Here is a 12,289-nt window from a genome sequence, read left to right on the forward strand (position 1 = left end):
TTGCGAGAAATGACTCGTTCGCCGAGCCTCTTTTCTGCCAAGCAGGAAATCCATCTTGCATCTCGTGAGCAAGTACATAGGCGCGGCTCAGCGGGCATTTCAGCCCCGGGGCTGACAGTGGTTGTTGCCTCCAAATAATTCGTATCGAAGCGTCGACACACCAACACTGCCAAGCATGTCTCTGTGCCTAGCCGTCAGGGCACCCAATACCCTCACGTGCTCTTATGCCGATTCCCGCAAACGATGACTCTGCCTCAATCCCTCATCCGCCTCGTAGTTACACAGCTCAGCCATGCGTCCGGTCTCGTTGCGCTGCTTATTTTGCGAGGTTGGTCAGCAACAAGAAAACGTCACCAGCCCCAATAGATGTTTTCAGCTCCGTGCCTCTTTCTAATGCTCAATCGTTTGCTGTGAGATGGCTTGGTGTTTGATGACGTGTCCCCTGCGGCCTTTGTTCTATGCCGCCGCTGTCCTGACAGAATCGGGGCTCGAATGCGATGCAAATTCTATGACGCTTGGAGCCGAGCTGAAGCGGCGAGGCAATATTCTCGGCTGCCCAGGAAGAATAATGCGCGCCCCGCTCTGGTGAGTAGTCAAAGATGGACCAAACGCTGACGATAGATAGGAGAGAATTCGGATATTGACCCAAGAGCTGAATTGAGTTGAGAGCAACGAGGCTGGCTGTACTTTACCTGGTGGCGCGACCTCCAAAGCCCGGCTCGTGGTCTCACATGGCCAGCCGTTCAAACCAACATGGAAGACAAGTGATGAAAATAAGGCCGTGTCATGGTGGGGAGGCGCAGTTGAACGCGAGAGTGCGTGCCGTTCGTATACGGGTGGGCTGCGATTCGTATTGCTGACGTACGAGGCTATCGGGCCCGTCTTGCAAGGTAATCGTGCGCCTCTGCTTGGGGTCTTTTATTCGAGTTTAGAGGTCTGAGTATCTATATAAACCCGAGTTCGTCTCGACGTTGCATGTTTTCTGAGCAGCACCAGCACCAGCACCAGCACCACAACAGCAACAAGACAGCTCAGAACAGCCTTTCTCTACCAAAGACCACACAGAAACCCACTTGACACTCGACAAGATGAAGTTCCTCGCCGTCGTCGCCGCTCTTTCGTCCTTCGCCGCCGCCGGCACTGTCGGCGAGAGGTCGGCTTATGAATGCACTCCCGGCACCTACCAGTGCCTGGATCAGTCCGGGTGGCAGGTCTGCGACGTGAGCGGCAAATGGGTCGTACGTATCTGCCCGGACTTGCAAATCCTCAACCGTGAAGTGGGATTGAAGACTGACAAGATGTTTCTCTCCTTAGTTTGCGGGCAATTGCCCTCCCAAGACCGTCTGCAGATTCTACGAACCGAGCAAGAGCCCCTACTGCATTCCTCATGACCCCGGCTACTCTCACTAAATTTGCCCCTGGCTCCTTGGGGGAGAGCAAAGGTCGTGCTCTGAAGTTGTCTCTGCTGGTTATCAATGTCAAGTAGAATCAAGAGCGGCGTCGTCACACTGGGCCTTGTGGGGAAGTTTGAGACTCTGGGGTTACACATCGTCATTCATTTGCTCTGAAGCAGTTGGGAATCGTTCACACTAGAGGGTAACTCTCTCCTTTAATGGCCCTTTAAATTGAACAAGTTTCGAATTCTTGAGGGCGGCACGTCGGCGCGAGCACTCAGTTAGCACGTGAGAAGGCCCCTTTCTACATTCAATATTCGTGAACATACCTCCAGGTACTTCAGGACTATGAGAGAGTCTGAAGAAAGTCGGAGAGATGTGGGCTTGCCTGCATGCTTTCTCAACATAGCGCGGCACCTGATGATGTGGGCTTGTTCTCAATTCAGCCCTTCGATCTCGGCCCCTCGAATGCCATTAGAGGCTTCGATTGCATGACGACACTCGGGAACTCCGTATAGTCTTGTGGATGAGCTCCAGGAAGTTCTGGACTGTGAATCCTTGCCCCTGACAGACTAAGCCACCCAAGGGGCTGATCGGCAAATCTTAGGCGAGATCTCCACCCGCTTCGGCCATCCCGATGTCACTGCCTCGATCATATCCGCTAATGTATATAATTAACACTTATTCTCGGAAATCCCATGTCTCGTATAGAAGTACTGCTATTAATACAGTACGCCAAGCAAGCTTGCTCAGGGCAATCAATGTCCAGAGCCACAGAGTCCTCCAATTCTGACAACAACACGCGACACGCCACCTGAGTTGGAGCTCTAACTGACAGGATAACATTCCATAGCAGCTCATTCATGTACGACTGTGTTTGCTTGGAAAACTCGGAAATTTCCGGTAGCCCTGCTCTCTATTTTAAAGTAGGAAGGAGCTTAAAGCAAAGCTGTGATCTTGCCCGCCGAGTATAAAGTATGACCTTAAAAATTACAGCATGAAATTCATTTACCAATTATATCGGTGTCAAGGAAAGCCCACGTTTACATATCACGTCCGTTGCGGAACACTTGGTATGCACAACTCCCACGCAAAGATCAAGTGACTAAGATCACCAGGTCTTCCCGACGCACCCCAAACTCAGGCGAGCGAGAGCATGTAGTAACTTCGTTTTATTAGAAGATGATCCTGACGTTTGAGATGGGCGAGGAGCCTTCGGTAATAGTAGTCCGCGGACCGATTAAGTATTCTTCACGATGGTGGCTGTGTACAATAAGACCCGACCTTGGAACGTTCTCGGGTTGCACGTCAGTCGTGAGGGAGTATTAGCGGTCATATCACCGTAGTCGTGTGTGAGGGTATCAAGTCCATAGCCCGGCACCTCGAAAGGCAACCGGGATAGCATGAAGAGCATTTCGAGACCACTTGAACCATTTGTCGAGTCTTGTCGAAGTTCCGCCGTCGGCAGATACTAACGCATTCGATTTTAAAGATGTCAGCCGTGCAATAGGATTGTTTAAATCTTGAAGACTAACAGGACTACGGCCTTGTATGTTGAAACAGTCCAGACCGACTGACGGCCCCCCTTTTCTCTATTCAAAATTAGGGTGCTTTTTTATTAATGTCTCATATTATTCGAGAATATGATACTTGGCGGCCATTTGGAAGAATGCTTACGATCAAGTAGCTGAAAAGGATGTTCAAGGGATTTCATGCTTGAGGTATTTTCTCTTGACAATCGTCGACGGAAATCCTCCTCTTAGATGAGCCATCTAGGAAATGGCTGTCAGTTGTCCTAGCCAGCTCAGGGGCCCTTCAGTTGTCTGTGTGATTCTCCCAACCATCCATTCAAAACTCAGCTGGAAAATATCTTCAAGGATATTTGATCGATTTTCTAGTGTTTTAGGTGGCTTGTCATACCTACGTCTCTCATGTTAGGTGGACCGAGCAGCTCCGGCACGCCTAGGTGCTCCTGAAGCCAGGGACGAGCGGCTGCTGGCCAGGGACGACCTCCACGAGAGTGGCGATGTGCTCAAGGAGCTGGGCGTCGAGCTTCGTATGTCGCTACAACATAGCACCGGCAATAATTCACAAATAACCTGACAGTTATGTTCTCCACGGAGACCGAAGTCATTTGTATGAGCCTGATGATCGAAGTGGGTATCGTTGCGCATTTCTACAAAACGGTGGAGTTTTCTGGCCAAGCGGTCACCACGGACAAAAATGTGATGGTACAGGCAGAGATGGAAAAGACAGGCTGGCCGATAAAAAAGGAGACAAAGAAGAAGAATGCTTGACCGCTGGGGAAGGACCGTTCTCCGACTGGTGAACAGCTCCGTTCTCCGCTTTCCATTTTCTCGGCCACTGTTACCAGTTCTGTCCCCTCCACTCTTGGAGCCAACTCTCCATAGATTCCTGGAACTTCAAGTCGGCATATTCGAGCTCCTGGCTGTCTGGAGCTGTGTCTCGGAGTTCCATGACTCTGTGTGCTGCGTCGTTCAGACTCTGGTCTTCCCGGCTCATATCCACCTGCTTGGGTTCTGGCGCAGGCGTCAATGCTTCGCTGACGGTATACGAGTTGCCGGAATTTGACTTAAAAGCGATGGTGCCATCCGCTTCGATGACAATCTCAGTCAGAGTATTCTGATCCTCTCGCTCTAGCATGTGTTGCTTGAATCCATCGGTGCTTTCCGAGCTAAACAAAAACTCCGTAACTTGCTGAGAAGCTACGGCGGCGGCAACGGCGGCGGCCACCATGGCACCAGGGCCGGCTTCGACTGTGGCAATTCCGGCGGCTGTGCTGGCCAGGGCGGAAATGGTCCTTGGAGCAAACTTCTCCATGTAGTCAACGATCTTGCGGAAGTTGAGGGGCTTGGAGACGTAAGACGTCTTTTGCTCCAGTTCGACCCAGGTAATCGCCCACCAGTCTACCCCGATGGTGCCGAAACCGGTGTGATACTGAACTACCATGCGGTCCTCGGCCCGCTCGCCCGGCTGGATGATTGGCCATGTGTGATTGTGTTTGTAAACGCTGCTGTACTTGTGCACCACGGAGACTTCTTGAAGCGGCCTTGGGGTATTGTTGCGCACCGAAACGGATGCCTTGCGGACCCTCAACTGGGCCGTGGCGATCTCCAGAAGCGTGAGGAGGACCGCAAATATCATCCTCTTTTCCATTGTCGAGAGCTGATCGGAATCGCGGGCAAAGCCAAAGGTAGTGTATTCAACAAAGACTGACGATATGGATTCAACATGTAACATACAAGGCCCAATATCGAGGGAGAGGTCAAATTTGTTTCCACCTTTATATACGGATTACGGAACTTGATGGCCTGCCCACAAGCACTCGGGGAAATGCCTTATCTCAAGACAGCGATACATGAACCCGAGTCGCAGCGCTTGATCGATCTATTAATTTCCCATCCATGTTATTGGACGGGAGCTCCCCATCCCCACAGACCTATTGACGCATTGCAACCTCCCGCGATTCTTCGACCAATTCTAAGAGCCGAACGAGCACGCAAGTCGGTCACACGGTCGGAGGATCCGCAACTCTGAGCGGTATCAGGACCCATTTATGCGTTTCTTGTATTGCGTGCTCAATTACGAAGCGATCTCGGCTGAGCCAAAATGACTTGATGGCAAGACAAAGATGTGCCAAGTCATCGTCTTATCACGATAGCTAGGACATGTCTTCCAGATGATAACTGGGTAAGGTTCCTTTACCCTCGGTAAATAAGCCGTGGGCCTATCCATTGGCTCCCGCCTGTTTTGGTTGGGGACTGCAGAGCCCCATGGGGTTCGGGTTAAATAAGTCCGTCGGGCCTTGATGGCACCGAGTGTCGAGCACGTAGGCTATGAGGCTTGCCGCCGTTTCACCTGCCCTTATTTCAAGTCGAGGATAGTTGCTCATGCTCGGCCCAACGGATACCGAAGCCTGACGTCGAGAGCCAGAGAGGTTGAAAGGCGACTAACTTAATGCTAAAGTGGACCGTCAGGGTTCGCGAATAACGAACCTCGAACGAAATGATTCAAGAACCACTACAAAGTAGAGTTACACAATGGCGTAATTGTCTTAATAGATGGACATGCGAACCATGGTAAGTCGTACTTCAAAGCTAGTAGTGAGTTCGAATAAGGTCTCGCTGTCTAACGGCAGCTCGACTTTGGAAAGCACGGACTGACCCAGACACATCTCGGGGAACACCAACGTCCGCAGTCAAAAGGGCAAGCCGCTCAACATCAAACATGACTTCAGGGTTGCCGAATTGCCAAGATATTTCATCTAAAGGTATAATTAGCGACTGCTGAATGTCTCGCTCTTGTGGAGCCAGAGAGGCCAGGCATATGTGCTCCCGCCTTTGTGATTGCGCCAGCACGCCTTGCGTCTCTTGGCAGGTGTACGTAGTGCTGGGGACACTAAGGCTATGTATGTCTGAGTTTATGCAGCCCTTTGTTCAAATTGTTCTGCGAGATATGTGGCCTTATGTCTATTTCAGCCCAACGGAAAAGTTAACAATCGACATCAGCCCCAACCATGCCCTAAAAATGAAGCACAGGGTCAGTCGCCCCGACCTTGCTGTTCCGAGAAACAGTTGCCTGAACTGATCTTTCAACCGTCTAACGAACGGATCATGGCAGCCGGAAACCCGCAAAAGCTTCCGCAGGACCCGGTCTTGGCCAGGCTGCTCGCAGCATCTCGTCAGATTTCTGGCTCGGAAACCATCGTACACGATGCTTTTGGCTTTGAGAAGACGTACCCGGAGCTGTTGGGCGATGTTATGCAGATGCGCCATCTCCTTCGCGCGCGACTCCCACCATCGGCGGTAGGCGAGCAAGGTTTCTTTCACGAGGCCGTCCCTTATGTTGCTGTTCTCGCACGGAGCGGGTACGAGTTGATAGTCGCCTTCTTCGCCATCCGAGCCATGGGGGGTGCCTGGATGACCTTTGGTGAGTGATGGTCGGGTATCGCGGCGTCAATGACGAAACCAACCATGTGTCCCGTTAGGTTCCGGCATCCTCCCCGAAGAAGCTTACTACTTCCTCTCCAAGACGAAAGCAACCTGTATGCTGGCAAGCAAAGACTGCTTCGGCAGGGCTGAGAAGATATGCGCCTATCTCAGTGAGCAAAAGGACTCAGAATCCTTGACGCTTTTGCCCATCTCGAGCGATGCGCAGCCCCTCGGGAATGCTGACATCGCGATTGAGGACAGTCTCCCGGTGGACTCGGGCGGACCAGGCCTGGTGCTGTTTACTTCTGGCACCACCGGTCTCCCGAAAGCCACGGTGCTACCGAAACGATGCTTTGCTTATGCACAACTGGCTGAACCTGGCAGCGCCGCCATCAACTACCGTCCAGGTCACTGGATTGGCGGGGCGAGGAGTCTTATCGAGCCCGTGGTGACGGGAACGAAGCTCTACGACCTTGGAGAGAAAGCTGGCGCCGACACCGTCTTGGAAGCCTTCAAAACTCACCGGATCACTCACGCCACGTTCACACCGCTGGTGTTGCGGCAGATGAAGGATTTAATGACAGACGGAAGCGGGGAGCTATCCAAGGAGGGCCGGAAGAAATACTCCAATTACTTCAAAGGCTTGCCCACGATCAGATGCGCCGCCGGGATACTTGGCCCGACGACGATGCAATTCTGGACAGATTTGACGGGCTTGCCATTCGAGAATGTCTATAGCTCAACGGAGTTAGGAGGGCCTGCAACACGGGCGATCTCGGGGATCAAGGTAAGTGCTCGGCCATGTCACCTAGGAGTGAGCGATGAACTTAACGGCTAGAAGAATTCGATTGGCACCCCCTTGCCCGGCATCGATGTTAAGCTATCAGAAGGAGACCACGGGGAGCTTCGTGTCAAGAGCCCAAACATGCTTACACAGTGCGTGCCATAACGAACTGGATTGAATCTCGGGGCAAATTGACTGATGATCATTGTGCGGGACAGCTACATCGGTGAGGAGGAGGCAACTCGCGATGCGTTTGATGACGAAGGGTACTTCAAGACTGGAGATCTTGCCTATCTCAAAGATGGCGAATTCGTGTTTGCCGGCCGATCAAATGCTGACTGTGTGTTCTTCACGTAACATTCCCTGGGGAGAGAAATACGCTGAAACCACCACGCAGATGTGTTCTTCCGTTTCTATCAAATCTCAACGTTGAGGGTAGAGGGAAGCTTGATAGAGTTGCCATATATCGCTGAGGCATGCGTCGTCGCGGTGCCAGACTACGAAGCGAAAGAGCTATGCGGAGCGGTCGTTCGGCTTCGACTTCATTCGGCGCCAGCAGAGCAAATAACTTTGGCTCGGATCAGATTGGATCTGGGGAGAAGTTTGCCTGCTTTTATGCTGCCTGCTCTGCTTCGGATCATGTGCGAGGAAGAAGAGCTGCCACGTACCGTCTCTGGCAAACCGATAAAGAAACAGATTGTTAGAGAATTTTTCGGGACCACAGATTGGTTCCCAGCCACGAATCCGCCGCCAGGAGTTGAGAGCTGGGGTAATATGCCCGCAGTGCTTCGGGAGGAGACCAGGCCATGGGACTGGAATGGGGTGCAGCGTATTGATTAGGGGCTTTCTCAGCTATAAGAGACGGGGCTGTGAACAGTTGCCAGACCTGATTACTTCCCAAAACCACTAAAGCTCGGATATTGAGCCGTATTGGCCGTCACTGTAAGTTACGGTTGGCAAGCGATTGCCAGATCCTGTGAAATTAGACGTGTCGTGGAGCGAAAGAACGCCATGGAATCTTCCTTATGAGTACAGCTGCATATCACCATAAGAGATCCATTCAGGGTGACCGGATTATTCAGACACGGACTCGTGGATGGGGGATTTCTACAGAAGCTTGTATAAAATCCCGTGCCATAGTTGGGGTCCCATCATTGGGGTTTCCACAACAATAAAGGAGAATGCAGCACTAGGAGCCTAATCGACCGACGAGAACTATCTGAAGAACGAAAGAGAAGAAACGAATGCACACACATTATGCGGCGTTTTTATGTCGGCCGTACGCGGATCTCGGCGATAGTTGGTACAAAAACCATCGGGTAGCCGTTGTACGTGTGCCTATGGCAGGCTATACGAATAGGGGGTGACTGTTCGTTCTTATCTCGGATTGTTTTCGCGTAACGAACGGTGCAATTTTAGCAGCGGGAACGCAGCAGACATGCGGAGCTCATTTCCCATAACGATCTACTGTCCACTTTAAGAGGTCTGATTTGCCGCCATTTCGAGAGAAGTCATGGCTGGAGTGATCTGCCGTCTTGCGTTTGACGGATGGAGCACTCTGGGCTATCTATCGTCTGGCGATAAAAGGCAGAATGGGTGGGAATTAAACATCAATACGAATCTAACTACCTGGCGGGCCATCGCTACTGTATCTCTACTCCTCTGCCAGCCGGCCAACGGCCAGAGCGACGACGTCTCTGTGACGCTCTCGCTCCACGCCTTTTCCGTAGACAAAGCACATTAACCACAATTTACGTTCCCTTCGCATACTCTGTCTTAAGTTTGCCGAGGCCTCTGCATCTTCCAGCTCCTGCCTTCCCCTCCTCACTTGCGCTAGCTTGCTTCAGTGTGGCTCAGGCGCTGCGTCCGGGGTTGAGCGCAGATCGAGTAACGTAAGAACGTCATGCTTACCCGCTCCCCGTACCAGAAATGCCCCCTTTAGTCTGGGCAGATGATGATTGGCGATCTACCGCAAGCTTGGGGCAAGGAGGCAGCCTGTCGGTGTCTTGCCTACAGCTGGGTCGTCACTACATGTACTATGGGAACGTCATGGTGAGAATGAGCGACCATAGGAAAGACTGCGTAGATGGCGAGGATCACTAATCACATGTGTGAAGGCTGCCTAAGTAGACGCAGTGTGCACAGGCAAAACCGTTTGGGGCGCTCATGCTTTGCTGGGCTTTTGACTCCAGAGCCAAATACGTTCACAATGACCCAGCCATCGCGGTCAGGGATACAAAAAGGACGAACTCGACGATTGAAATGGCTAGCTTCTCGGTGCTTGCCCGATTCGCCTGTCAGCACAACTGTACAGTATTAGTCTCACATTTTCGTGACTCCTGCTCGCCGTCGTCTGGTTGAATGGGTGGTTCTGCTCTCCATATATTTGTGTCCTGTCGGCGCGTCTCCACTGTACTGTAAACCCACGACCCTTGTTCATGCGTCAACGCCTAACTTTCTCCTGCTCATCCCTTGCATCCTACCCCCTCCGGCCCTGAACGCGAGGTCGCCTGATCAGACGGTGCTCTGCAAGACGCGCTGGCACTCGTCATCTTGCCGCTTCACATTTGACTCTAATCGACTGCTCATCCCAGATCGCGCTCCTCCATCGCATCGGTATGAGAATTCGAAGTGACAGTCTCGTGCTCGGCGACATGGGTCAGGTGAAGAGCGCTGAGCACAACGTTGGATGTGTCTCCGGCGTCTCCGATCGCGAGGACCAAGATCGCGAGCAGTTGGCGAGATTGGGTAAGAAGTCGGTTCTCAAGGTAAAATGCCTCATTCAGAGACTGCTTCACATTTATACTCTGCCCGCCATCTTGCTTGGCGCTCTAGGCTAACGGGGCGTCTTCGTTGAGCGAAATTTTCGTTTCTTGTCCATTCTGGGATTCAACTGCGCCATCCTCATCACCTGGGAAGGCATGCTCCAGAGCTTCGCTCCCGGTCTGCAAAATGGTGGCCCTGCTGGTCTCGTCTATGGTTTCATCTTCGTCTGGATCGGCAATCTCAGCGTCTTCTCTACCCTCTGCGAGCTTGTCTCTATCGCCCCTACATCCGGTGGCCAGTACCACTGGGTAGCCATGTTGGCCCCTCGGTCATGCTCTAAATTTCTGAGCTATATCACTGGATGGTTGACCTTGGCAGGATGGCAGGGCACTTCTGCTTCGGGTGGTTTCCTTCTCGGTACTATACTTCAGGGCTTGGTCGTCTTCATGTCAACGTCATACACTCCTCGGACATGGCAGGGAACGTTGATCCTCTGGCTGTGCATCCTTGTCGCTGTTCTGATCAACACGCTTGTCAACTCCATGCTTCCTAAGATTGAGGGCATGGTCTTGGTTCTGCACATCGTCTGCTTCTTTGCTGTGCTAATTACGCTGGTCACTCTTGGCGCGCATGGCGATGCAGCTCATGTCTTCCTCGAGTTCCGCAACACAGGCGCCTGGCCGACTCAAGCGCTCTCGTGGTTTGTTGGGCTACTAGGATACGTCTTCTCTTTTGCTGGTAAGGTCCCCATTCTGTGATCGGGCCCCATCTCTGATATGCTAATCCGTGGTTTCTTCGTAGGTGTCGACTGCTCTTTTCATGTAAAGCCCCATTCGTGAAATCCCGATTCAATGCATCCATTAGGCGAGCTCTACCGGGAAATGAGCTAATCAATAGTTTACAGATGTGTGAGGAGGTTGAAAATCCTTCCGTGACCGTCCCAAAATCGATCATGATCAGTATTGTCATCAATGGCATGATGGGCCTAGCCATAATCATTGCTATGCTTTACGGCGCCACCGATATTGACAGGGCCATCGGCTCTAAATCCGGCTATCCCTTCATTGAAATTTTTTACCAGGCCACAGGATCCATGAGTGGGACTGCTGTCTTGACGTCTCTCATACTTATCATGACTCTCTTTGCCATTGTTGGCGTCATTGCCGCTACTTCTCGAATGTTCTGGGCCTTTGCCAGAGATCGTGGCCTACCTTTCTGGCGGACTTTGTCAAAAGTGACCTCCTCTCACCTTTATGCAAAGAATATTCTGAATAGGCAAAGGCTAACGCAAATGACAGGTTGATCCTTGGACGAATGTCCCTGTCTGGGCCATCGGCACTACAAGTGTAATCTCTTGCCTGCTTGGCCTTGTCAACATTGGATCTGCAGTCGTCTACAACGCGCTTGTCTCTATTGCTGTCACGGGTCTCTACTCCTCGTACCTCATGGCGGCCGGCCTCCTGCTCTACCGCCGCTGCGGAAAGGGGTTTAAACTTCCCGACCCTAGTGCACTACCGGCTCTCGCCAACACGGCTGCTGGTCAAGGCCAGACACTGGCTTGGGGTCCGTGGCACGTCCCTGGTGTTTTCGGCATCGTCAACAACATGTTTGCATGCCTTTACATGGTCATCATATGGTTCTTCAGCTTCTGGCCTCCAAGCACGCCTACGACCCTGGCTACCACAAACTGGAGTGTCTTGATGACTGGCGCGGTAGTGATTTTCAGCGTGATATATTATCTGACTTGGGCAAAGAAGGAGTACAAGGGACCTATTATGGAGGTTCACCGTAACTAACATTAAAGCCAGGGTGTACGGCTATCACTAGACAGTCCGACCTGTGCCCCCTTCATAAGGAAGAGGCAGGCACAGCTTAGTTGAATGGACGACGTTTCCCCTTTCACTCTCCCTATGCATTGTGCATTAGGGCTTCCCAGACAGAATAGGCAAGGGATCAACCAGCAATAAACCGTACCGGTTCTAAACCACTCAATTTAATCATTTTAGCGACCCCATCGCGGTGAATCGGCCTTGGGCAATTGGTTTCTCCAATTGAGTTGATCAATTGAGGGCGAAACTGAGTTGAATGGGAGTGGATTGAAGGACGTCAATGCCGAAGCGAGCCTATTTCCCCCCTTGCTCTTCGGATCCTACGATCTATGGAGTAGAATTTGACGCCTCAACGCGACCGACACCCTCCACCGAGAATAAGAATGCATCCGAATTGTCAATCATTCCAGCCCGCAGCCACGACCGCAAAACTTAGCATATGCCGATAATCTCAGCGTCAAGCCGACTCCGCAGAGGTGTCACCATACGCCCAGTAATCCTCGGCCCCTTCTGCTTGTCTGCCTACTGAGACGCCTATCCTACTACAAGCCTGCATGCACTCGC

The 12,289-nt window shown here is 51.9% G+C and overlaps 4 protein-coding genes across 4 annotated transcripts; 3 read left to right on the forward strand and 1 right to left on the reverse strand.

The window, feature by feature from the left end:
* Positions 1–1,088: 1,088 nt before the first annotated feature.
* Positions 1,089–1,410, forward strand: HRG_00206 (uncharacterized protein; the record flags this gene model as incomplete). The annotated part of the gene is made up of 2 exons (XM_044858677.1): positions 1,089–1,238; positions 1,315–1,410. 2 exons carry the CDS (start codon positions 1,089–1,091, stop codon positions 1,408–1,410), a joined length of 246 nt encoding a protein of 81 aa, XP_044725077.1.
* A 2,351-nt stretch (positions 1,411–3,761) lies between these two features.
* On the reverse strand, positions 3,762–4,571 carry HRG_00207 (uncharacterized protein; the record flags this gene model as incomplete). Its single annotated transcript, XM_044858678.1, has 1 exon — positions 3,762–4,571. The coding sequence occupies one exon, from the start codon at positions 4,569–4,571 to the stop codon at positions 3,762–3,764; it is 810 nt and encodes a 269-aa protein (XP_044725078.1).
* A 1,457-nt stretch (positions 4,572–6,028) lies between these two features.
* HRG_00208 (AMP-binding enzyme domain-containing protein) lies at positions 6,029–7,698 on the forward strand (the record flags this gene model as incomplete). The annotated part of the gene is made up of 6 exons (XM_044858679.1): positions 6,029–6,344; positions 6,403–7,133; positions 7,185–7,282; positions 7,349–7,470; positions 7,528–7,565; positions 7,627–7,698. The coding sequence occupies 6 exons, from the start codon at positions 6,029–6,031 to the stop codon at positions 7,696–7,698; spliced, it is 1,377 nt and encodes a 458-aa protein (XP_044725079.1).
* Positions 7,699–9,748: 2,050 nt separating this feature from the next.
* HRG_00209 (amino acid permease domain-containing protein) lies at positions 9,749–11,692 on the forward strand (the record flags this gene model as incomplete). Its single annotated transcript, XM_044858680.1, has 8 exons — positions 9,749–9,898; positions 9,989–10,270; positions 10,328–10,634; positions 10,698–10,717; positions 10,801–11,130; positions 11,195–11,334; positions 11,404–11,502; positions 11,557–11,692. The coding sequence occupies 8 exons, from the start codon at positions 9,749–9,751 to the stop codon at positions 11,690–11,692; spliced, it is 1,464 nt and encodes a 487-aa protein (XP_044725080.1).
* Between the last annotated feature and the right edge of the window lie 597 nt (positions 11,693–12,289).

The sequence above is a fragment of the Hirsutella rhossiliensis genome (genome assembly GCF_020360975.1).
Source record: "Hirsutella rhossiliensis strain HR02 chromosome Unknown scaffold00001, whole genome shotgun sequence".
Lineage (NCBI taxonomy): Eukaryota > Fungi > Ascomycota > Sordariomycetes > Hypocreales > Ophiocordycipitaceae > Hirsutella > Hirsutella rhossiliensis.